Source organism: Lithobates pipiens, unplaced genomic scaffold, assembly GCF_037356315.1.
Source record: "Lithobates pipiens isolate NorthernLeopardFrog02 unplaced genomic scaffold, aLitPip1_a1.2 Scaffold_13, whole genome shotgun sequence".
Lineage (NCBI taxonomy): Eukaryota > Metazoa > Chordata > Amphibia > Anura > Ranidae > Lithobates > Lithobates pipiens.
The window spans coordinates 162899894-162927064 of NW_027507718.1; the positions used below are offsets into that span (position 1 = coordinate 162899894).

Here is a 27171-nt window from a genome sequence, read left to right on the forward strand (position 1 = left end):
CAAAAGAAGGAAAGGATCCCTCTCAGTGTTCCAGCTACCGACCTATTTCGTTGTTGAATGTGGACCTTAAATTGTTCACAAAGATATTAGCTATGAGATTGATAAATTTGATACTGGAATTAATACACCCAGATCAAGTGGGATTCGTCCCAGGGAGAGAAGGAAGAGAAAATACGCAACGAGTGGTGAACACAATTTACCTGGTACAAAAATTGCATAAGTCAACGGTGATAGTATCTGCGGATGCAGAAAAAGCGTTTGATCGGGTAGATTGGATATTCTTAAAAGCGGTATTACAACATATAGGCCTGGGGGAGGGGATGCTGAGATGGATCCTTAACTTATATTCAAAACCAAGTGCTAGGGTGAAAGTGAATGACAGATTATCAGAGCCATTCTCCATTTTAAATGGAACACGCCAGGGATGCCCCTCTCACCCCTGATATTCATTTTGACAATAGAACCTTTTTTAAGGAAAATACGTGCCAATGTGGATATCAGGGGGGTAAAAATAAAAAATGAAGATCAGAAGTTGGCAGCTTATGCAGATGATTTGATCTTTTTTGTAACGTCCCCAATTACATCTCTCCCGTCTTTACTAATGGAGCTACGAGAATATGGGAAAATATCTAACTTTAGAATAAACTATGAAAAATCAGAAGCAATGGGGGTAGAAATAGATTCGCCCCAGCTACAAGCAATATCCACGCAATTTGATTTTAGATAGACAAATTCATATACAAGTTATTTAGGAACAAAAACGTCAAAAAATCTAAATGAGCTGTTCGAACTTAACTATATCCCACTGGTAAGACAGATCAAAAGTGATCTTCAAAAATGGGACAAAGATTTTTACATGGTTTGTGAGAACCAATATTATTAAGATGAATGTGATGCCTAGACTTCTATACATAATACAAACTATACCGATTAAGATCCCTCCAAGCTTTTTTAAAGGATCTTAGATCAAGATTTATGAAGTTCATCTGGGCTGGGAAACCAGCAAGAGTACGTCGAGATATTTTAGTACTCCCCAAAGGAAAAGGAGGGATAGGACTCCCAGACCCAATAAAATACCAGGAAGCTTCACATTTAGCCAGAGTAGTGGAATGGTGTAGGCTTAAAAACTAAAAACCGTGGCTACAGACAGAACAAGCAGCAATAGATATCCCATTGGAAGGATTAGTGTGGATTCCAGATACAGAAATACCAGTAGGAATGAGAAAACATCCATTACTAGGAGAGACATTAGGAATAACTAAAAGAGTATTTAGAAAAACATCTATTTCAAGAATTCCCAGCCCGCTCCTTCCCATACCCCAGCATTTCTACCGGGAATAACAGATCCAAAATTTAAAACAATACGAGACAGAGGCATGAGCAGAATTTGTAATTTCTCGGTAGGCAATCGGCTAATGACAAAAAAAAGATATTGAAAAAGGAATGGCATTAGGGTTAGATCCCTTCAGAATGAGGCAATTAGAAGCCTTTATTAGATCTAAATCAAAAGTATATGTAGAAATAAGGGCATTGACTGAGTTTGAAGAGATCTGTTTGAAAGGAGATGAACCGAGACATTTGATGTCTTATTTTTATAGTATGTTAATAGAACAGGAGACTCCACAAGAATTGCCCTTTCTGCAGGCTTGGGAAAGAGACTTAGGGACTACGTTTTCCCCAGAACAAAAAGGATAAGATGTTGCTGTTTAATCAAAAGGCCTCGATGGCAAGCAGATATCAAGAAGGGGGATACAAGATCCTCACTAGGTGGTATAGAACACCAAAAGTGTTACGTCAAATTTTCCCCGCAGATATCAGAGACATGTTGGAGATGTCATGGAGAAGAGGGAACACTATTACATATTTTTGGGGAATGTCCAAAAATTTGAGTGTTCTGGGAGATGGTAGCTGATACTATTGTAAGGATTACAGGAATTGACTTGGGAGACAAACCGGCAACTTTTCTGTTGCTGGATATTCCAATGGCAATAGAAAGATTCAAAAATTCTTTGCTGAGACACTTTTTGATAGCAGCAAGGGCATGTATTCCGGTTCTGTGGAAAAAAAGCAGCCCTCCAGCTAGAGCACAGTGGTTTCAGAGAATTGCAGAAATCCAACAAATGGAAAATTTAACAATGACAATGAGAGATCAAGATGAGAAATATCAGAAGATTTGGGCTCCATATCTAAATTATAGAGAAAGTATGATGTAGAACATTTGAAATATGGTAGAGCTGGCGGGTCGAGGGGGGGGGGAGGTATTATAAGGAAAACTGTGTTTTTGGTTTTTTTTTGGGAGGGAAGGGTGAGGGATGGGGGAGGATGACGTGGAATTGAGGTATGGATTGAAATATTATAAGACATAGCTGTTAAAGAAGTTGTAGATATATAATGAAATGTAAAATCTATGGAAAGAAAAGATGAAAAAAAAAAGAAAAAAAAGAAAGAAAGAAAACCGAGGGGACCACCATGGGCTGAAAACTTCCGAAGGTGACCTCCCCCAACCGAGACATGGGTGGGGACAAACCTTCATGCGGTAGCACTTATACTCGCAGGCTTGTTAGGCTTCCGGTTCCAGGGACGTTTTTGTCCGTCCGTGGTCGTCCTGTCGGGCTGGGGACGTTATACCGAAGCTCCAGGCAGACTGAAAAGGCGTTAGTGAACGGAAAAAGGGGCCCTTGTCTACCGCGTGGCTCCTTAGCCTTCCTGGCCTGTGGGAGTAGTGTACTCTACCACTGGTGGCATTTTTACTAATGCCAAAGATGCCAAAGAGCCGGTCGCCAAGGAGGGGAAGATCTGTCAGGACTTTTTTAGATGCCTGGTCAATAGACCAGCATATAAGCCAAACCAGGCGCCTCAGCACCATAGCTGACACTGAAGACCTAGATACAGAGGGAGGGTATCCAGGGCCATGTCACAACATACTTAAAGAGGAAGTAAACCCCAGAGGATGGGGGGGGGGGGTTACAGGGGCCACCTTATTGCACCCATCTTCCCACGCACCGCCTCCATCTAGCATTGAACCGCCATCAGGGTGTCCATGGGTGACCTGGTTGCCATTGCCTGGACTTTGGGGGAAGAAACACTAGTTTCTGAGCCATGCTGACCCTATCCTGTCTGCCACCCAAAGGGGACTTAGGACAGTGACAGTCCCACCCTTCCTGCTGCCGCTGACTGAGGGTCTCATTACCGCCAGACTCACCACCCTGCACTGTCCACAAGTAGTGCCTGTAGTCCCTGAGTGCGCCCAGGTGCAAAGGAAGCCAAAAACTGAGATGGTGATAACCGCTGGAACAATCGCTAAAACAATCAGAAAAAAATGCTCAGGCTTCCATAAATTGGCCGCTCAGCGTCCAGTACACAGACGGGAAATACAGGGAAAAAAGGCTGAGAGAGCACATGAGCCATGCTGCTGTCAGGGAACACTGAAATATGTTTAGGCTTCCAGAAAATGGCCGCCAGTGCCTTGAATAGGAATCACTTAGAAAACGGCCGCTGAAGCCCAAACAGTTAGCCTGCTCTGCCTACACCTAAAATGGCCGCCAAACATCGCCATGAGGTAGATATAAAAAAGAAAAAAAAAACACCCTGCCAAGCCACAGCGCTGCACCATTCCCAGCAGACCCTCACAGGCACCTTCCAGGGGCATACCATACAGGTCCCAGGAACACCACCATTCAGCCAGCCCCCCCATGTCAGGTGAGAGCGGGGACAGGGGAGAGAAGATAGGGAGGCGAGGGGGCCCCGAATCGACCTCCCAGGGAATGCCCAGCTGCTCAGCCCTGTCAGAACAGGGAGAGCTGTACTTACCAGTCCTGAACAGCTGGGAGACATTCCATTGTAAATCTACTCCTGATCAGTACAGGGTAGCTACTGGCCTCGGCATACTGTGATGCAGACATCAGTAGCCTGGTCATATGTATGGCCTGGAGCATAAAAGCTCACGACCACCTCTGGAGCTGAGGTATGTCGTGGCCTGCCGAGCCGTAGCTGCGACCTGCACACACTCAATGGCCGGACTGGGGAGACTACAAGGATAAGTGAACCAGCCTGTCACCCAGCCGGCTGTTGATAGAAGATCACAGGATCACTCATCTTGTGCAAAAAGCGAAGCTTCTGTATAAAAGCAAAAAAAAAAAAACACGGACCTATGGGCCTGCAGGGTTCCTAGGTCGGTCTCCTTCACTAGGCAAAATAAAACTGATTACTGCAAGGCAGGGTGGAGGGTTGATACCTAGGGGACCGGCCCCTGGCAGAACTGAAAGTTCTGAGTGTTGTGTTACAACTTTGCCTAGTGTCTCCTGAAGGGAAAGGTATACAACCCAATGGTCTGAGAGGAGAGCTGTGTCGGCCGGTGAATATAAGAGAAATCTCTGTTGATTCAGTGTCTGCACAAGGTAAGGCCCTCATTAGCGATATAATAAGACTGCCCATAAAAATTATTTACAAAACTATTTTGAGGAGTCATAATTTCCAAAAAGTTCAAAGTAAAATCAAGCTATAAACACTGGAAAATAAAACTGCATGCCATTCTGCCAAAAGACAGTTGATCTATGGGTAGAACGCAATGAATAAACCTATACTTTTCTTAAGAATATGCACGATCATAAATTTGGTAATAAAATTGGAAAAATGTTGGCTAGACTGTGCAAGGGTATCAGACATTCTACCTGTATAGCTAAATTAAGAAAATAATCAGGCACCTATACTAGTTCACCTGAAAAGATTATTCATCTCCAAAGTTTAGTACAGTGGAACCTTGGTTTAGAGGTTTTGGAGTAACGCGGTTAATGAGCATTTTGAAAAACCAGCACTTTTTTTTATTATTCTGACTCGGTTTGCGAGTGTTGTCTCGCAAAACAAGCACAATTCAAGCTATTGGGCGGTGCAGTACCGCATTTGGCCAGAGGTGCAGGGGCAATGGGGACACTCAGAATGTTATTCCGAGTATTTCCGAATGGCTCAGAACCAATGTTCCCGAGTGTTTCCGTGTTCAGCTGAGCTGTCCCCGAGCATTTCCGGGGCTCTCCGGTGCTCCCCCACCTCTGGCCACATGTGGTATTGCATGCAGTAGAAGTCAATGCGGAACAAATTATCTTTGTTTCCATTGACTTCTATGGGGAAACTTGCTTTGAAATGTGAGTGCTTTGGATTACAAGCATTTTCCTGGAATGGATTATGCTTGTATTCCAAGGTTCCACTGCATAGCAAAAAAAAAAATACAGAAATGAACACTGGAATGAGAAGGTCCATAAGTATGTAAATATATGTGACGGTACCCTCGTAGGGGGTGCTAAGTGATGTGGCCCCACCTTTTACCCTGCCCAGCCTGGCGTTCATTCCTCAGTCACTCTCAGGCAGAAAACAGTCCATGTGCTTATTTATTTTTTTTAAAAGGGAATTTAACTTGGATGGGGTAAGGGATTTATGAGATGCTGAGCAAATTGTATATCAACTAGGTGGAATGTATATAAAAATCGGGACAACTATGTACACAACACTTCTCCAATCTCCTCCTGCACAACTCTGCTTGCAGTCTCTCTCTCTCTCATTCCTGCACAACTCTTAATCTCCCAGGAGCAGCTAGCACATGTTTAGGCCTGACACTGGCTCAGCCAGGCCTAAATAACTTTTCCTTTGCAGGCAGGGACCACGGGCCCCTATGGTGTAGCAGAAAAAAAAAAAAAAAAAAAAAGTATTTTGTGCTAGCTGTCCTATAGGTGGACTACTGCTCCCAGTCAGTCCTCTTCAGGCCCCGCCAGCCCTCCTGGCTGCAGCTGCCCGACTTCACTACCCATGACATTGCAATTTTTCCTACTGGCTCCGAACCCATCTCGATGTCATCTCAGTCCTCTCTGGCATGCCTCTCCAATCCTCCTGACTGCACATGTCACTCACTAGTCTTCCTGGCTGCAACTGGTGGATCCCTGCTGAAGACTTGCCCAGCAGCACTAGCTCCTGCTGTCCTCTTGCTCCTCCTGTGCCTCATCAGAACCTCCACAATTTCATGTAGGGCTCCATCCTGCACCCAAGCCCCAGGTCCATGGTCACCTCCCCCCAGAATGAGGAGCTCCCTCAAAAGGCACCTGACAGCCTAGTACTCCATTATCAGTTCTTCCACCCCACAACTCCTCCCCAGCTGGGCTGACTCTAGGTACTTAAGGAAGCCTGCCCCCTGCGAATTCAGGTTATGGATTGGCTAGGGCTCCTTAACACACCCCAGGCAGCTCCACAACTCCTTTCCTGCTCTCTTTCTAGTACCTTGCAGAAGGCTCTAGAACAGGGGTGCCCAATCTTTTGAAGAGTGAGGGCCACTTAAGCTACTTGGCAACCGGTTGTGGACCACAATGAGCGGAGCGGGCGGATGGCAGGTCCGTGTCTGCTCTCTATATGCAGAGCGGACACGGACAAAGCCCAGTAATGCTCTTTTTTCCGGATTGGATTGGTGGTAGGACACAAGTCTGTTTACATTTGCTACTCCTTAGAGGTGAACGGAGGGTCCAATTGGGTCAGACTGACTGTGTGAAATGGGCCCAAGGCTGCTTTCACACAGATGTGCTGCAGTTTACCTGCACCGCTGGTGCAGCGCAGTGTACCTTTGGCTTCTATTATATTCTGCAGGTTTGGTGCACTTTCCGAAAGCTCACCAAACTCGCAGGTAATAATAGAAGTCTATGGCTCAGTGCAGGTAGCATGCAGGTGCACTGCTCTGCACCTGCAGATCAGTTTGAAAGCAGCCCAGTAACCACTACAGAATAGCTATGCCAACATATACCCAGTGATTTTATTAATAAAACTGACCTTTTTTTTAAAAATCAGAGAAAGTTTATTGAACAACAACAAAACATACAACTTGCAGCTTACATCTCAAGTACAAAGTATTGTTATAGCGTATACATTTGTACACCTCTACAAAAGGAATATGCAGACATTTATTTCACCACTTCACATGCCACATCTTCCCATCCTCCTCATATATTGATACCTTATATTCTAGCTGTACCCTGATTCACCCATACAGAATCATTTACAGTGGGTGTCTAACATTCAATGCCCCCCCTACTCTAATTTCGCTTCCCTTGCTCTTATCTCAGCATTCTGTCCATAACTAGATCAACCGGGGAGAGGCCGGGAGTATCCAACCAAAGTGCCCAGAGTTTCTCAAATTTTTCCGGTTGCCCTCTATGTTGAAAAATTTACTTTTATATCCTAATAGTATCCCCCATTTGGGCAATCCATTCCCCCAGTGTTGGAGGCTCGGTCGCCTTCCAATGCCGAAGAATCATCTTCCGTGCTTGGAACAGGGCCCTGGCCATGGCCTGTCCACTATTGTTCCCCAAGGAAATGTCATCTAGGATCCCAAGTAGACATGGTTTCGGGTCTGCGGGTATGATAATCTGAAACACTCTGTTAATAGTGTTCAGTACCCCTGTCCAGAATAGGTGTAGTTTGGGGCATCTCCACAGCAGGTGGATCAAATCCCCGTGATCTCTTGCGCACCTGGGGCAGTCTGGGTCCTGTCGCACCCCCATCCTAAACAGTCTGTCAGGCGTGTAGTGTACTCCGAGCACGATATATAATTGAGATAGCTGCTGGGCCACATTTAGCGAGCAATATTGTACTGCCTGTAGTGCCTCCTCCCATTGCTCATCCTCAAAGGTACCACAATCCCTCTTCCATTTATTTAGTGCCACCTGCGGGAATCCCTCGAGGCAGGCAGTTAGGACCATAGAGCAAGTTCTGGAAATAAAGCCCTGGAACTGTGTTACGTTAGGCATAGATCGGAAGATCGGGGTCGGTGAAAGAGCCCACGGGGTCCCCCCGTCTGCGCCTTCACTGCATGTTGCAGTTGTAGGTAGTAGAAAAGCATAGACTGCGGTAGATGAAATCTCTCCCTCAAATCGGGGAAGGGAGTCAGCCTCCCTGCTGTAAAAATTTGTCCCAAATACTGAACCCCGTGTCTCCTCCACCGAGCACCACAATCCAGCAGTAGTAGCTCCTCATAGTGTCTATTCTCCCATATTGGGCTGTACTCAGTGAAGCCCTCCACCCCCTGTAGTTGTCGTAGTTTATTCCAGATTTTCTGCATAAGAGCATAGGTGGGCAATCGTTTGTTTGATTTTGCGTAGGCCAAGGCCTCCATTCCCGAGGGTACATCACCGTGGCCGGAGGCCAGGCACATCAGGGCCTTAACTGGGTTCAAGCATATAGTCTCCTCCTCTCCCCCTGTCCCCCCTGCATAGCCCTGGCTATATGCTGTGCCTGTGCTGCCAGGTAGTAGGCCCAAGGATTAGGGAGGGCGAGGCCCCCTGCCTCCTTGGACCTTTGTAGTTGTTCTAGTTTAATCCATGGGGGTCTATCTAACCAAATGAAAGCTCTAAAAATTGAGTTAATAATGCGAAAGAACTTCACAGGGATTACCATAGGGGTATTGTGCAGAACATATAGAAGTTGGGGCATAAAGATCTTTATCAAGTTGACTCTTCCGACCAGTGACATCTTAAGACGGGACCAAATTTTAGTTTTGTTTTGAATTCTATTTAATAGTGGGGTTAGGTTAGGGGAAATATAGTCAAGAGGTTCCGACGTGACCTGTATACCCAGGTACTTCATACCCGTGGACACCGGCACGCCATGTATTAGCCGCCCTCCACTGTCCGGATTGGCATCCAGCAGCAGCAGGGAGGATTTGGTCCAGTTTATAGTCAGTCCTGAATAAACACCAAACTTTCCTATTGTCTCCATAGCCTTCCGCAGGGAATCAGATGTGTCTCCCAGAAGTAGCATAGTATCGTCTGAAATCTGGAAGCCTTGTATCCTCCGATTTGCTCTAATCAAGGATGCCATGGGTTCGATGGCCACGGCAAAAAGGAGGGGCGACAGTGGGCACCCTTGCCGAGTGCCCCTGTGTAGGGTGAATGGGGCGGGAGATGTGTCCCGCCTCTCCGATAGTCGCCCGGGGTGAGCAGTATAATAGCTTCACCCATGACAAGAACCCTTCGCCGAAGCCAAAAACGTACCCATGACAGCCCATAAATATTCCCACTCCACGCTGTCAAACGCCTTGTGGGCGTCCAGAGAGAGCAAGACCCCATCACCCACATTCTCTCCCTGCGTTTGAAGATTTAGGTAAAGCCTACGGAGATTAATGGCTGTAGACTTTTGGGGCATAAAACCTGCCTGGCCCGAGTGTATGATGGAGGAGATGACCCCATTCAGTCTCAAGGCCAAAACCTTGGCCAGGAGTTTGATATCACTCTGTAAAAGTGATATCGGTCTATAAGAGCCCGGGTCTAAGGGGTCTTTACCTGGTTTTAGGAAGAGAACAATGTTAGCCCTGGTCATGGAGTCGGGCAGGCTCTGGCATTCCCTTGCGTAGTTAAGAACCCTCAACAGGCGAGGCAGAATAGCCTCCCCATATTGTTTGAAGACCTCCATTGGGAGACCGTCGTCCCCCGGGGCCTTTGAGTTCGGAAAGAGGCTAAAAGCCCCTTGCAGTTCCTCCAGACTAATTGGAGAGTCAAGGAGTGCTCTGTGAGAGTCAGAAAGTTTAGGCAGTTCAATTCCCTGCAGGTAATCCCTTAAGTCAGTGGTCGAATAAGTCATACAAATCAGAGTAAAACCTCACCAGTTCTGCCATAAACTGAGTTTGGGTGTTTACCAGCCTCCCCCCTCAGTACGCAACGCTCCAATAGACGGAGACATCTGGGAGACCTTAACAATTTTGGCCAAAAGGCGGCCCGTTTGCTCTCCCTCCTCATAGAAGGCCTGCTTGTTGAAAAATCTTTTCCTGTCAGCCGCTTCCCTGGAAATCCGGGGAACCGCCCCCCTGCGCGGCAAGCCACGCCACCCTAGCTGCCTCAGAGGGGTCGGCAATGTAATCTGCCTCTAGTCGGCTTACCAGTCGTTCTGTCTGCTCCCTGATAGGATGCGATTTAGATTTGATCTCCGCCCCCTCCGTGATCATGAGTCCCCCGAGATACGCTTTAAACGTCTCCCATGCAAACCTTAAATCAGGGTGGTCCTCATGTCGTTTTCAGAACTCAGAGATCTCAGTCAACATCCTGTCATGAGAAGGAAATAGATTAAGCCAAAACGCATTGAGTTTCCATGGTGCCCTCGGCAAATCCGTGGCCGGCTTGGCATACAAGGAAACCAATAGGGGCGAATGATCTGATATACCCCTCACCAGATCTTTAATGTCCTCTAATAAATGTGTCACTTAGGGTGAGCAGAGACACAGATCAATTCGACAGAGAGGTGGGTCTTCGAAAAACAAGAAAGACCAAGTTAGACTTACCGGTAACTTGTTTTCCAGAAGTCTTTCAGGACAGCACCTGAGAGATAGCGACTCCACCCTCCTCGTTCGGAAACACCTTCTTCCTCCAGACTTTAAAGGGAGGCGCCTCCCTACCACACATCAGTTGTAGAAGAGAACCTCCGGCCCCGGCTGGAACACATAAACACATACGTTAGTCACAGCGTAGCATAATACAATACCATAGGGCGGGATGCTTGCTGTCCTGAAAGACTTCTGGAAAACAAAGTTACCGGTAAGTCTAACTTGGTCTTTCCCAAGGCGTCTTTCAGGACAGCACCTGAGAGGATAACAGAGACTTACCCCTTAGGGCGGGACAACAGCTTGCAGGACCTTTCTGCCAAACGCCTGATCGCTGGCAGAAGTGAGATCCAGTCTATAATGTTTCACAAATGTGTGAAAACTCGACCATGTCGCCGCCTTGCAGATCTGCTCCGGGGTGGCACCAGCTCTCTGCCCACGTAGACGCCAAAGCCCTGGTTGAGTGTGCACAAATTTCTGCTGGAGGAGATAACCCTGCCTGGGAATATGCCTCCGAGATAGCTAATTTCAGCCATCTAGCTAAAGTAACTTTAGAAGCTTGAAAACCCTTTTTTCTTCCTGAGAAGAGTACAAACAGTGAATCTGAACGCCTGAAGGACTCCGTCCTTTCTAAATAACTCAGCAGAGTCCTCCTGACGTCCAAAGTATGGAAAAAAGTCTCCTTATTTCCTTTGGGGTTAACACAAAAGGTTGGCAGTACTATGTCCTGTATACGGTTCTGTACTGAAGCTACCTTCGGTAAGAACTTTGCGTCTGTTCTAAGAATAACTCTGTCAGGAAAAATGGAAAGATATGGTTCTTTAACTGACAGAGCATTTAGCTCACTGATCCTGCGTGCAGAGACAATGGCAATCAGAAAAACGTTTTTTAATGTGAGAAACCTAAGGGAAGCCTCCACAAGAGGCTCAAAAGGCCCTTTTGTTAGAGACTGTAGGACTACCGACAAATCCCATCTAGGAAAAACCTTAACAGGAGCTGGCCTAGATCTTTTAAGAGCTCTAAAGAATCTGATCGCCAGCGGATCTGAGGCCACAGATTTTTCTAAGAACACTGTCAGGGCTGCTACCTGCACCTTCAGGGTACTAACTGCCAGTCCCTTGTCTGCACCATCTTGTAAAAACTCCAAGATGGAGACAAGGCTCCCTGGCACCTGGGCGGCTGACAAACACCAAGTTTTATAACGCTTCCAGACCTTAGAATAAATGGCCCTCGTAACCCTTTTCCTACTTGCTAAAAGGGTCGAGATCAAACGGTTGGAAAACCCCTTGCTCCTAAGGAGCTGCCTTTCAGAAACCAGGCCGTGAGAGCCAGGCTGGCCACTCCTGGATGGTTCACTGGGCCCTGCAACAACAGATCGTGTCTGAGGGGCAGACGCCAACAAGGCTTGATTGCCAGGCCTAGAACTGTCGAAAACCAAGCCCTTTTTGGCCAAAAGGGCGTGATTAGAATAACTGGCACCTTCTCCCTCTGAATTTTTCTTAAAATTAACGGGATTAACTGAAATGGGGGGAAAGCATAGCAAAGACGAAATTCCCATGGATAAGCTAGCGCATCTGTGCCCAGCGAGCCATCGCGACTGTCCAGGGAAAAGAACTGGGGAACCTGGGCGTTCACCCTTGAGGCGAACAGGTCTACCTCTGGTAAACCCCATTTTCCGGCAATCATTGTGAATACCTCCGGGTTTAGAGACCATTCCGCTTCCCGAATAGCGTTTCTGCTTAGGAAGTCCGCTACCCTGTTTAGATCCCCTTTTAGGTGGACTGCTGATAGGGATAACAAATGTTTTTCCGCCCACCGAAGAATCTCCATGGCCAGTACCTGAAGCGACCTGCTTCTTGTACCCCCCTGTCTGTTTAAATAAGCCACTGCCGTGGCATTGTCTGTTAGGACTTGGACGTGATGGGACTGAAGCTCCTGAACAAACAATTCCAGAGCTAAGGCAATCGCCTTGAGCTCCCTCCAGTTTGAGGACCTTACTGTCTCCTCTTTGGCCCAGGACCCCTGAGTGAAACGTGTTCCTAGATGGGCTCCCCACCCCCAGGAACTGGCGTCGGTTGTTAGTCTTTTCCCGACTGGAAAAGCCCAGACTAACCCTTCCGATAAGACATCCTGTCTTTTCCACCACCATAGGGCCCTTTTTACCTGGGTTGACACTCTCACCTCTGCCTCTAGGGATGCCACTGTGTGATCCCAAGATTTTAGAAGGAAAGCCTGCAGACATCTGAAATGCATTCTTGCCCACTGGACTGCTGGCATTGCTGAAGTCAGAACCCCCAAAGCTGACATAACCTGTCTTACTGTCAGATTTTGGCTGGTCTGTAATAAAGACACTGCACCGGAAATCCTGTCCTTTTTGTCTAAGGGAAGGAAGATCTTTTGCTCCGCCGAATTTATCAGAAACCCTAAGAACCGAATCTCCTGAGATGGGTTTAGGGACGACTTTTGGAGGTTCAAAATCCAACCCAACGCCTCCAGATGGCTGCAAGCTTTGCCTAGATTGGTCTGCAATTCCTCGCTGGATGGGGCAAAAAACAGCAGATCGTCTAAATAAGGAATAACTGCGATTCCCTGGAGACGCAGTGGCGCTAAAGCTTCTGCCATTATTTTGGTAAAAATTCGGGGAGATGATGACAGGCCGAAGGGTAGGGCCCTGAACTGGAGATGATGCACCACACCCCCCAACCTCACCGCCAGCCTGAGAAACTTCTGAGACTGGGGAGAGATCGGAACATGTAGGTATGCGTCTTTTAAATCTACTGACGCCATAAAACATCCTGGCGTCAACAGATTTCTGACCGAAAAAATTTAGTCAATTTTGAACTTCCTGTACCTTATGGACTCGTTTAAAGGTTTTAGGTTGAGAATCAACCGAAATTTCCCTGTCGGTTTCTTTACTAGGAAAACATGGGAATAAAACCCCTCCTGCTGTTCTTGCAGGGGTACCTGTACTACTACGCCCTGTTGCATCAGTTCCTCTAGAGAGGACTTCATGGCCAGGGCCCTTACTGGGTCCCGCGGGGTGTTGGTAATCAGGAACCTTTTTGGGGGGTCGTTGACAAACTCGAGTGAGTAACCCTGCGCGAGAGTGGTCAGGATAAACTGATTTGAAGTTATCCCTGACCACTGCGGAAGAAATTCTTGTAGTCTTCCGCCCACCCGCAGAGACGAGTCATTGCGGTTTTTCGGCCTGTGTAGGAGGACGGAAGAGAATTCCGCCTCTACCCTTCGGCTTCGGGGCGGACCAACTTTTCCTTCTCCCCTGCAACTTGCTGTCCTGATCCTGAGTTTTTTGAGGTCGAAAAAGACGTTTTGGTATCTGCTTTTTCTTTTTGACCGGAAAGGATCTCTTTTTATCGGCTGTCCTGTCAAGAATATTATCGAGGTCAGAGCCGAAGAGCAAGTCTCCTGAAAAGGGTAACCCACACAGCTTATTCTTTGAAGCCGAGTCACCCGGCCAGGTCTTAAGCCATAAGGCTCTTCTTGCAGCATTAGTTAGAGCTGCTGACCTGGCTGATATCTTAATTGCCTCAGCTGAGGCATCTGCAACATAAGCCACTGCCGTAATCAGGGTAGGAAAAGAATCTAAAATTTCCTGCTTAGGGGAATCTGCGGCTATATGTGACTTTAACTGGTTAATCCAGTATTCTAAATTTCTGGCTACACACGTTGTGGCCATTGCTGGTTTTAAATTGCTCATAACTGATTGCCATGATCTCTTGAGCAAAAGATCCATGCGTTTGTCCATCGGATCTTTCAAAACTCCCATGTCCTCAAAGGACAGATCCGTGGACCTTGAAACCTGGGAAAAGGCGGCATCCAGTCTGGGCACCTTGTTCCATACTGCTGCAGGGTCCTCCTCGAAAGGAAAACGCCTTTTGTGGGCTTTGGAGAAAAAGGGCTTTTTCTTTGGATCCTGCCATTCTTTCCTAATGGCCTCAGAGATGACCGGATGAACTGGGAATGTTCGGCCCTTAGGCTCATCCAACCCAGCATACATGCGGTCATGGAGTGATAATTCCTTTTTCTGCTCACTTAAACCAAGCGTAGCATGAATGGCTTTAAAGGAGCCCATCGAACTCTTCAAGGGACAGTTTGAATTTAGAGGGGGCTACCTCAGAATCCTCCAACTCCTCTTCCGAATCTTTAACGGAAAGAGCAGTGGACTGCTTTTCCCTATCTGAAGGGTCTTCAGGCAGAGATTCTAACACCGGGATTGAGAGAGACCCCTGGGAAGACTCTGAAGTGGAAGGCTGACTAGCAGCCGGGTTTGCTAGTGAGTCACGAAAAATCTGGATCGTGGCGTACAGCTCCTTCTTTACAGAGGCCACCAGATCCTCACATACAGAGGCAGATTCCTCCTTAACTAAAGAAGTAATGCAGGGACTGCATAAGGTTTTCTTCCAATTTTCTCCCAGCTTGGCCCTGCAAGAAGGACATCTTTTCTTTGGGTCAGAGCTCTTAGCCTATGAAGAAAAAGACAAAAAAAAGGGAAAAAAACCAGGGAACCCTTAGTGAGACCCAGTCTCAGCTTTGATAGGGATCACCACACAGGTGCACGGAGAAGAAACCAGTCAGCTTCTAGTGCCCAGACAGGCCCCTTGCCACCAGGGGGGAAAAAAAGGAGAGAAAGAGAGCGAGACCAAACGCCAGGAAATAGGAAAAGAAAGGCAGACTTTAACTGCTGCCTCTTACCTGGGCTTTGCTGGTGCCTGTGCCTGTCCCCACCGCTGCAGACGCTGAATCTTCCATAACAGGTGTGCAGAGATCCACTTGTGGCTAAACGCCGCCTCCGGAGTCACGCCGTGCAGCTGCACCGGACCGGAAGCGGAAATAGGCACCAGCACCTGTCCTCCCTCCTCCCCCCTGCGTCCACGCCGGAAACGACGTTTCAGCTGACCCGATGACCCGCTCTGTCACTTCCGGCGCGACCGCCGAAAAAAAACATGGCGGCGGCACACGCGCACCGCCGCGCCTACGAACGTGCGGGCCACCGAATCTTCGGCTCTCTCCGAGCACAAGAGGGGAAGAGGAGCCCGCTTGCTACCGCTGACGAGGCGTGGGTAGGTCGGGAGGACAGCGGGTCTCTAAAGGAGGAAAAAAAGGGAAAGAAGCCTAGTCCCTCAGGAACACCTAAGAGAAACAGACTCCCTCCCAAAAGGTGTTCCCTCCGGGCCGAAGGAAACACAAAAACTGATGTGTGGTAGGGAGGCGCCTCCCTTTAAAGTCTGGAAGAAGAAGGTGTTTCCTAACGAGGAGGGTGGAGTCGCTATCTCTCAGGTGCTGTCCTGAAAGACGCCTTGGGAAAATTGTTTCTGTAGTGGGTTACGATTGTGCCACGGATCAGCCCATCCAAATACCTCAGTAAACTTCCGCAATGCCGTTCGAGCCCTCATGCTGGAAGCCGCCGGAGGCGGATGCTTATCCATGACTGGATCCATGTAGCAATTGAAGTCTCCCACAATAATAAAGGGTACATTCGAGTGGCCCAAATGATACGTCAGCGGGACCTTCATCACCTCTGTCGTGAAAGGAGGTGGCACATATATAGCAGCAATTATACAATGCAATTGGTAAATTTTACACAGTAGTATCCCATATTGTCTCTCAGCATCTATCAATTTGTCCAACAGTTGAAATTCTATGGCCCGATGCACCAGCACACTCACCCCCCTGGAATAAGAGGTGTGAGTGGAATGGAATGCACTACCCACCCAGGAAAATCCCAGGCAGGAGATCGTCTCCGGCACCAAATGAGTCTCCTGCAGTGCATAAATGGCAGGGAAGTATTTCTTAAGGATAGTGGTTACCATGGATCGTTTCAGAGGATTCTGAACGCCTCTAATGTTCCAAGACAACAAAGATACAGTACTCATCAAGATAATCGCTCATAGATATGATAGGGTAAGGCATCGTGTGTACCATAGGCGCTTTAGGGTATGCATATGTGTGGGGCGCCAAGTGTGACAAAATCGTGATACCCGAGTTCCAATTAAAAGGAGTCCGCTGTGGCATGAAAGGCGAAACAGCATATAACATAGTTCCTCCTGTACGCCTGCCGGTTCCTACTCAAGCTGAAGCTGCGGCAATACCAGATCAAAAAAATAAGAATCATAACTGCCAAACAAAAAATCTCCCAGTCCCTGTGAGTGCAGAGAGGGTAACACTCTCCAAAAAGTGAGAGTGGTCTCTCCAGCCGACAGAATAGGGGGTAAGTGTCATTCAGTTGAATGGGGGAAAACCGAGATAAAGAGTATACAAAAAAAGTGGGTTGAACATACCCAAAATTCCAAATGTCTCTTTGGATAAACTACTAAATGTTCCAAGCCAAAGTGCTACTGAACTGTATTCAAGTTAACTTCACTTGCTCTCATCGCTTGTGGAATAACAGTAGGTAATGGCTTCCCAGCCCAATTGTGTGATGATAACCGCTATACGATCACGCTTATATGGAGGTCCGGTCAGTCTCCTTCTGCTGCATTTCTTCCCGTTTGCCTGATAATGTGTTCATTGGCATCCAACCGTGCGGACGCCTCGGCAGCCGTCTCAAAAAAGTGGGATTGGCCCCCCGCCGTAATCCGCAGTTTCGCCGGGAACATCATGGCGTATGACGCTCTAAGTCTTTGCAATTGTTTTTTAACATCAGTGAATCTTGCTCTGCGCTTCTGTATCTCCGCTGAGTAGAGAATGAGATGCGTGCCCCGTTATATTGGACATTGCATTGCTCTCTTGGCAGGCGTAGCACTATTTCTTTACCCTTAAAGTTGAGTAACCTAGCTATCATAGTGCGGGGCGGGTGCCCTGGTGGAAGGGGCCTGGGCGGTACCCTGTGCGCGCGTTCAACCGAGTACAATGGGGTGAACACATCCTTCCCAAACACCTCCAATAGCCATTGTTCAAACAAAAACTGTGGGGTCCCTACCCTCCGTCTTCTCGGGGAGCCCCACAATACGGATATTATTCCGTCTCAAGCTGTTTTCAATTTCGTCAGATTTAAGTTCATTTTCTCTAGCAATCCTGGCTGTAATTTGTGTATCCCTCAGCAGGGGTGTCAGCTTGTCCTCCATCTCACTGATGCGGCCTTCCGCCACGGTAGTGCGCTCCCTCGTTTTCTGTAGATCATGCCTAATAAACCCCAGTTCTTCCTTCAGGCCACCAAACTGATCCTGCAGAGTATGAACTGAAGCTGTGCATCGCTGTACTGCCCTTAGTATGTCTGCTAGGGAGGGCTGAGCTGCTTCCTCTCCCTCATCCTCCTCCTCTATGTCAGGAAGGCTCTAGCTGGGGGACGCTGGGGGGCTGAAAATTATCGTCCGAAAACTGTTTTTTCATTTGGCCGATAAACACAGCAGATACTGAAAGGGGGTGAGGCCCATAGCGGGAGTGTCACCTTGGCGCACCCCCAGTCCTCCACTCCCTCCTCCTCGCTGCAATCTCCATGTGTCAGGGAGCAGAATTGTCCAGGCCATAGTAACAATGTCCCGCCTCCTGTGATAGACGGCACACTGATTCAATAGCGGGACATTGAATCAGTGTGATGTGATCACTGGAGGCGGAACATTGTTACTGCGGCCCGGGCAATTCAAACCTTGCTCAGTGACACATGGAGATCGCCACTCTGATCCGGGCACAGGCAGGCTGAATATGATGGACACTGGTGAGGCTGCTGGGCAGAGGCATGCTGCATATATGATGGGCACTGGTGAGGCTGCGGGGCACAGGCAGGCTGCATATGATGGGCACTGGTAGGCTGCATATGACGGGCACTGGTGAGGTTGCTGGGCACAGGCTGGCTGCATTTGATGGACACTGGTGAGGCTGCACTGATCTCCTTTATCATGTCTGCAGTCCATGACCATCTCCTGTACCATATCTGCTAGAGGTGCACCAAATGGAAAATTTTGCTAATACTATTAGCAATGTGTTTAAGTAAGATTGCAGACATGATACAAGAGATGGTCAGAGACTGCAGACTGCATTTTTCTTGACATTTCTTCCACTAAAGGTGCCAATAATGGCCAACAATAAATTCATATTCATTTAAATTGAGGATATTGTTAGCATTTTGAATATAATACAATTATATAAAAAATATATATAGATTTTTTTAAAACTATCATTTTTGGTATCAGTTTTCGGCCTAGTACATCATTTTCGGTATCGGCAGCAAAATTTCCATTCGGTGCACCCCTAATTGAAACACCTCCTAGGCAACGCTCTCCCACCAGAACCTAATCACCCAGACAGGAACAGCCAAAGAATTGATGTGGCTCAGAAGCTGTAATTTACTCAGGAACAGATTACAGTGTACAGTCCCTTGGGGGGGGGGGAAAAAAAAAAATAAAAGGTGTTCATACCCCTTGAAATGTTCCACATTTTGTCATGTTACAACCAAAAACAAATGTATTTTATTGGGATTTTATGTGATAGACCAACACAAAGTGGCACATAATTGTGAAGTGGAAGGAAAATGATAAATGGTTTTCCACATTTTTTTTTACAGATAAACATGTGAAAAGTGTGGTGTGCATTTGTATTCAGCAACCGGTCAGGAATAAAGTTGTGGAGAAGTTTAAAGCAGGATTAAGTTATAAAAATATATCCAAAGCCTTGACCATCTCACGGAGCACTGTTCAATCCATCATCTGAAAATGGAAAGAGAATAGCACAACTGCAAATCTACCAAGACATGGCCGCCCGACCTGTCAGTTTAGGTGGACAAGGAGAGCATATATTAGGGAAGCAGCCAAGAGGCCCATGGAAACTCTGAAGGAGCTGCAGATATTCACAGCTCAGGTGGGAGAATTTGTCCATTCAACAACTATTAGTCGTGCACTCCACAAATCTGGCCTTTATGGAAGAGTGGCAAGAAGAAAGCCATTAGAAGTCCCATTTGCAGTATGCGAGAAGCAGCACAGTGGTGTAGTGGGTAGCACTCTCGCCTAGCAGTAAAAAAGGGGCGCTGGTTCAAATCCCAACCACGACACTACCTGCCTGGAGTTTGCATGTTCTCCCTGTGCCTGCATGGGTTTCCTCCGGGTACGCCTGTTTCCTCCCACACGCCAAAGACATGCTGGTAAGTTAATTGGCTTCTGTCCAAAATTGGCCCTAGTATTTGAATGTGAGTTAGGGACCCTGGATTCTGGGCTCCTTGAGGGTAGGGACCGTTGTGAGAGTGTCCGATATATGTGTGGAGCGCTGTGTAAACCGACAGCAATATATGGTTACATTAAAAATAAATAGCGATAATTGTAGACACACCCATACTCACTCAGGTTGAACTGTACCTAACTAACTATGTAACAGACGCTCTTTATCCAATCTGACAGAGCTTGAGCTATTTTGCAAAGAATGGGCAAAAATGTCCCTCTAGATGTGCAAAGCTGGTAGAGACATCCCCAAAAAGACTCACAGCTTTAATTGCAGTAAAAGATGGTTCTACAAAAGTACTGACTCAAGAGGGCTGAATACAAATGCACGTCACATTTTTCAGATATTTGTAAAACATTTACCATTTTCACTTTGTGTTGGTCTATCACATAAAATCCCAACAAAAATGGCAGATAGACATACATTTAGGGCCTGGACCACGTCCACGGAATGGGGGGCCACCTCCTTAGGATGTGTCGGCTTAGGACACAGAGATGGTAACACAATGTCCTCATTGAGATGGCAAGTCGAAACCACCTTTGGAAGAAAGGAAGGTTGCGGACGCAGCATCACCTTATCCCTGTGGAAAACCAGATAGGGCGACTTGCAAGACAAGGCCGCCAACTCAAAAACCCTCCTGGCAGGTGTAATAGCCAGTAGAAAGACTACTTTCTGAGAAAGAGTCAACAAGGGAATTTCCCTGATGTTCTCAAACGGCGGTTTCTGAAGCGCCGATGGCACCAGGTTCAGATCCCACGGAGGTAGGGGTGGTCACACCGGAGGGACTATGCGCCGAACCCATTGCACAAAAGGTGCTTACCAGTGAGTGAGTGAGTGAGACGCCAGGGGTCATTGGTAATAAATAAAAAAAAAAAAAAAAAAAAAAAAAAAAAAAAGAGAAGCTTGCCAAGGCTGATATCTGTCAATGATGGTGCTTAAAGCCAGTTTCTGGTCCACTCCTCACTGCAAGAACAGCAGGATCCTAGAAACAGAATAGGTGCGCGGACGCCACCCCATCTCCTCACACGGATAAGCCTTCCACGTTCAATGATATATCTTCAGAGAAGAAGATTTTCGTGCCCTAAGCATAGTGGAGATTACCGAGTCCAACAGACCTCGATCCTTAGCACCTGGCTTTCAACAGCCATGCCGTTAAAACCAGCGAGGGTAAAGCAGAATGGAGTATCGGACTTTGCTATAAAAGGTCTTCTCGCATCAGCAACCGCCAAGGAGCATCCGCCCAGGGTTCTCTTCATCAAAGATGCCTGAACACCTCCGGATGCAATGACCATTCTCCTGGGTCCAGCATCTGGCGACTTGGGTAGTCCGCCTGCCAGTTTTCTGCACCCGGGATGTATATGGCTGACAGGACTGGCACATGTCGCTCTGCCCACCGGAGGATGCGAGTGACCTCTCGTGCTGCGGCCGAGCTCCTTGTTCCTCCTTGATAGACATATGCCACCACCGTGGTGTTGGCTGACTGGATCCTGATCGGACGTCCTTGTAGCTTCATTGACCATGTGGAGAGCCTGATCGCTCGAAGCTCGAGCACATTGATCGGTAACTGGGATTCCTCCTGTGACCAGAGGCCCAGGGTCGACTGCACCCCCAGCACTCCATCCCAGACAGTCAGGCTGGAGTGGAACCGACACCTCACCAGAGGATCCTGCTGCATCCTGTATTTTCAGGGTATCCCGCACAGCGGTGATAAGTGCTCCAACTAGAGCTTTTTCCTGCGTGGACCCGAACCCGGAATCGTCCTCAGTGTCCAAACAATCCTGGTCGGCATCCTCACACATCAGAACAGGGGCCACCAGTCACTGTGGGGCCCGAGTCTGAATGAGCTCTCCCCGGAAGACGGGAGAGGGGGGGGGGGGGCTGTAGCAGGGGACGTTTTTGCAGAGAGATCTGGGGAAGAAACACCGGCTTCTGACACCATGCTGTTCCACCCTGTCTGCCACCCTTGGGGACTTGGGACAAGGTCTCTGTTAACAGACTGAGGGTCCCACCGCAGGACTCACCACCCTGACCAAGTGCTGAGCCGTGCTGTCGCTGATAGCTGTGTCCTGTGTCAGTCACACGTGTCCAGGAGTAAAATACCACGCTGTTCTGAGGCACATTAATCAGCGCTAAGGAGAAAAGCCACACTGTGGCTACAAAAAAATAAAAAAATAAAATGGCCACAGGCAGTTCTTGTATAGTAAAAAAAATAAAAACTAAGAAAATGGCCACCGGACGGCCATGCTGCTCACAAAGACTAACAGAAAATGGCCAACGACCATGCTGTGTTTAGAGACTAACAGAAAATGGCGGCGATCAGCGCTAATGGCGGTAGCACATGCAAAGCCCAGACACCAGCTGAATGACATATGACAGCACATTGACAGACAGCCAGCACAAGCCACAGCTACGGGTCAGAGCCCATCCGGAGGACCCCCGGCCAAGGTACATACACTGTGCCACAGCCCAGCCATGCAGTGTCCCCAGCGGGGGGGGGGGGAGGGGGGGACACGGAGAGAGGAAAGGGAGAAGAAGGACCCCCTAACTGACCTCCAAGGGAATGCCCAGCTGCTCTGTCCTGCCGAGACAGGGAGAGCTGTACTTACCGTCCGGACAAGCTGGAGGCATTCCATTACAGACCCACATCCAAGCAGTACGGGGTGGATGCTGGCCCCGGCACACTGTGACAAAGTCATCCGTAGTCCAGTCATGTGTGTGCCCCAGAGCATATAGTTTACCGGCTGCCCCTGGAGCCTGAGGGGCATGTCGTGACCGACCCAGCACATAGCTAGGGCCTGCACACGCTCGATAACCAGGCTGGGGAGACTACAAGGATCTATATTATCCAGCCTGTTACCCAGCCGACTGTTGATAGAAGATCACAGGATCAATATCTTGCGCAAAAGGCAAAAATCCAGAAAAAAATCCCCAGGACCGATGGTCCCGGCAGGCAGCCTTGGTCCTTCTTCACTAGGTCGAAAAAAACTGAGCTGCAGGAAGCAGGCTGAGGGCTTACCTGTTCACGATGCTGGACTGCATCTAAAGTCCAGTCTTCATCAGTCACAGTGGGGTCGCCACAGCCTGGGTTCCATAGTGATGAACAATGGCCCTGGACCTGTACAGCACCCTTGATTATCAACGTGTTACACCAAGTGCCAAGATGTGTGTCACACACAAGATCTAGTGTCCGGAGCAATGTTACAGGTTATCATCACAGTGTGGGGTCTGTGTATGGCTCCCAAGGTTTTACAGAGGGTTACCGAATACACTGCTTTAAATGTAGTCATTAAAATAATTACAGGATTCTTAAGAAAATAAAAGAAAATACTAAAACCAGTGAAGCTGATTTCTCTGGGAAAGAGAAGAGGCTCTTGCAAAAATACTGAGGACTCATTGAGTGGGGTAGGATTAAAAGCTTCCCAGTTTCACTTGAAGGTATGTGTCAATAACCCATGGTGTATGATTAAGATGCTTGTATCCTGCACTGTATGATTAGGATAAGCATTTTATAGGTGAAGGAAAGTGCATGGGCAGGGCCACACATTCTGAATTGATATCAGAAGACTACTCAGGGTTCGTGGTGTATTTAGAAAGGGACATGGTGAGTTTTTTTGAAGTTGTCATTTTTTCCCACAATTCTTTGCAAAATCAAGATTTTATTTTTTTCCATTTCACAAAATTGTCATATTAGCAGGTTATTTCTAAAGAAAACAGCATATGCTTACCACAAATCACATCCCAAAACACATTCTGCTATTCCTCCAGAGTATAGCAATACCGCTGTGTAAGAGAGGCCCAACATGCAGGGAGCACCATAAGGTGTTCTGGAGCATAAAATTACATATCTAATTTCCTGACTACCTTTTACACTTTTGAAGGCCCTGGAGCACTAGGACAATGGAAACGCCCCCAAAAATGACCCCATTTTGGAAAGTAAACACCCCAACATATAATCTATGAGGCATAATGAGTCTTTTGAACATGTTATCGCCGAAGATGGCCAGGTATGGTCGAGTACGGCCGAGTAACGTCGAGTACGGCTGGGGGTGGATGGGAAGGCTATGGATGGATGGCTGGATGGATATGTATGACAGAGGGATGGCCGAGCATGGATGGATGAGAATGGATGGCAGGACGGCTGAGCGTGGATGGTGGGATGGCTATTACAGAGGGATGGATTGCAGAGGCTGCATCGTGGATGGCTAATACAGAGGGATGGATGGACGGCAGAGGCTGCAGTGTGGATGGCTAATACAGAGGGATGGATGGAAGAACGGACGGTAGAAGCTGCAGTGTGGATGGCTAATACAGAGGGATGGATGGATGGATGGATGGACGGCAGAGGCTGCAGTGTGGATGGCTAATACAGAGGGATGAATGGATGGACGGCAGAGGCTGCAGTGTGGATGGCTAATACAGAGGGATGGATGGACGGCAGAGGCTGCAGTGTGGATGGCTAATACAGATGGATGGATGGATGGATGGATGGATGGACGGCAGAGGCTGCAGTCTGGATGGCTAATACAGAGAGATGGATGGATGGATGGCTGGATTATGCTGCAGTTGTCACTGAGCAGCACTGTGGGCACTACACAACAAGCCCACAGTGCTGCTGCATCTGAGGGGAGAGATCCCCTCTCTGCTCAAACTGTACGGAGAGGGGAGAGAGAAGCTGGATATCACGCCGGTTTGTTTAAATGCGATCGCTCCGTCATTTGACAAAGCAATCCCGTGTTAAACGCCCCCTGTCAGCGGCCACTTACCGTGATCCGCCGGGTGGTCACGGATACTCCTGTGTGCGCGCGTGATTCTGGGAGGACGTCATAGTACGCCCTCACAGAGTTATCGGACCGCCCTGTAGCCATCATTTGGCTATGGGCCAGTTGTTAAGTGGTTAAAACATTTTGCCCAAAAAATGTTAATGCCAAGAGAACAATTCTCAAAATGTGTGTGCGTATGGTAACATGAACAAATTCTGAGCCACTTGGAATCTGCAACCAACTCCCCCCTGTTTGTCATAGAGTTGTTTTAAAACAAAAAAAGCAGATGTCAAGGGACAGCATCTTTTCCTGTGAACTAATTATCTCCATGTAACAGAAATATGGAGCTAGGAGAAAAAATATTTACATTTTTAAAGGCATGTAAAAGATTAGAATTATTTGTAACATTCTGTTTATCGATAACTGCAGTACAATAAAGAAAATGTAACATCTAAAGTTTTTTTTTTATTTTTTTTTAACTGCCCAGGAATTTTTTTACCAAACCGGTATTCTCTAATATTTCAGCTTACCTCATGTTGAATGGAGCCATCAGACGCACAACATATTGCCGATCTTTTGGAAGTTTTAACTTGGGGATTTTAGAAGGATCAAAATCTGGCGGGTAATATTTCTACAACAGAAAGAAAGTATGTTTCAGAATCAGCGTTGAAAACACTGACAAGCACGATTTACAATTTATCATCTGATAATATTACAAAAATACACACCAATGGAATTTTTAATATACAGTATTTTTCTGTTGGAAAAAAAAAAAAAAAATTAATAAAATCTTTTAACCGCTTCAGCCCCAGAAGATTTTACCCCCTTCCTGACCAGAGCACTTTTTGCATTGACAATGCGTTGCTTTAACTGACAAATTGCACGGTCGTGCGACGTGGCTCCCAAACAAAATTGCCATCCTTTTTTTCCCCACAAATAGAGATTTCTTTTGGTGGTATATGATCACCCCTGCGATTTTTATTTTTTGCGCTATAAACAAAAAAAAAAAAAAAAAGCATCAATTTTGAAAAAAACCCCCAAAAAAACATGCATTATTTTTTACATTTTGCTATAATGAATATCCCCCAAAAATATATAAAAATATGACTTTTTTTCGCTCAGTTTAGGCCGATACGTATTCTTCTCTTTTTGGTGAAAAAAAAAAACTAAATAAAAAAAAAAAAAAAAATAAATTCAAAATAGGCAACAAAATATTTTTTTTTTTAAACGCCTGGAAACGAAACGCAGCTAGACGTTAGTTGCCGCATTTAGAAGCATTTGGTGCTTGAAATGCCTCTAAACTCAAACGTTAGAACAATTTTTTTTGCTTTCCAAAAAGGGCCTCTAAACTCAACTGCCTAGAAACGACTATAAATGACCCTGTGTACTGATAAGATAACAAAGGAGAGTTCAGGGGCAATTGAAAAAAAATGCCCAACTTCTCCTAAACATCCGTTTAGCAGCAGCAGTGTACCTTAAAATGAATGGACTATTTTACAAGGTGATTATTTTTTGTTTCCAAAAGTTTTATTTGGAAGAGACTTATGAAAAGGTTACAAAACAGTGAGGACAATATCCTTTAACTACCTGACATCCGCGCTATGGCCTCCCCTGTGCATGCCCCTTGCCCACGCTGTGATCACTGAGTCACCGAGACTCTGAGTCCCGGCCCCTTACCATGTGATTCAGCTGTCAGCCAATGACAGCTGATCACATGATGTAAACAAAAGCTCAGTGATCGTTTTTTTTTTTTCTCCTCTCACTGACAGCGGAGGAGAAAAAAAGATGATCACCGGCTTATATTAAAAGGGACATCGGCCCCCAAGAGGAAGAGAAAATTATGCCTCATTTACACCGACCAACAGTGCCCACAAGTGCAACCTATTGATGCCCACAAGTGCCACCTATCGACCACCAGTGGTGCCAATCAATGCCACCCAGAAGTGCTGCCTATCACTGCCATCTATCGGTGCCCATCAGTGCCGCCTCATCAGCGTACATAAATGACAGACAAAAATGATCCTTTATAAAATTTAAAGAAAAAAAAATATATAAAATTTTTTTTAAAAAATTGGTCTTAATTAAAAAAAAAAAAAAAAAAAGAAAAAAAAAAAAAAAAAAAAAGAAATTGCACAGGTGATCAAATACCACCAAAAGAAAGCTATTTAGGGGGAAAAAATTTTTATAAAAATTTCATTTGGGTGGTACAGTGTTGTATGACCGCGCAATTGTCATTCATAGTGAGACAGCCCTGAAAGCTGAAAATTGGTCTGGATAGGAGGGGGGTTTAAGTGCCCAGTAAGCAAGTGGTTAAAATACAGTAATGTACATTAGGAATAGTGAACAGATTTTGATTTATATTCAACAGATGTGTAAAATGTATAGCCAGTTATGAGCAAGAAAATACAACAAAACCACATATATCCAGATGCTGGGTATCAATAAAATGTAGAAACCTAGGAATGAAATAAAAGTAGGGGGATATGTTCAGCAATGGTAGAAGATTTGCGAGTCGTAATAGTATAGAGATTAACTGTCCGTCCAGTACATCCATTTAAGGTGATTATTTTAAAGTATAACTAAAAGGGCAAGACTTTTTTTTTTTTTAGGTTTTGGACAGAGCAGAGAGGGATTAGAATGCTTCTCAGTTTTTATAGTTCCTCGAGCCTCCGTTAAGGAGAATCTCCCTCTCCATTTGTCTTGTTTACCACGAGCATTAAAAGTTTAAGTAAAAGAAAATCCCAAATGTTGGGTTATCCCTAGACTAGTAATAAAAAGAATACTTCCAGTGGGAACTCCCCTTATCTGGAGGGATTTCTTTTCAGTTCCTGTTTGACTGTGGGACAGGAAGTGAAGGGAAATCTCTGCAATGGAACGCAGAAAGCGGGGGGGGGGGGGGGGGAA

The 27171-nt window shown here is 46.7% G+C and overlaps 1 protein-coding gene across 1 annotated transcript in view; it reads right to left on the reverse strand.

Annotated features, from left to right (window-relative positions):
- YJU2 (YJU2 splicing factor homolog) overlaps positions 1-27171 on the reverse strand; it is a 224051-nt gene that overhangs the window by 164047 nt on the left and 32833 nt on the right. The window contains exon 2 of the mRNA XM_077475779.1: positions 24798-24898. Coding sequence (XP_077331905.1) covers positions 24798-24898 — 101 coding nt within the window. The remainder of the gene's footprint in view (positions 1-24797; positions 24899-27171) is intronic.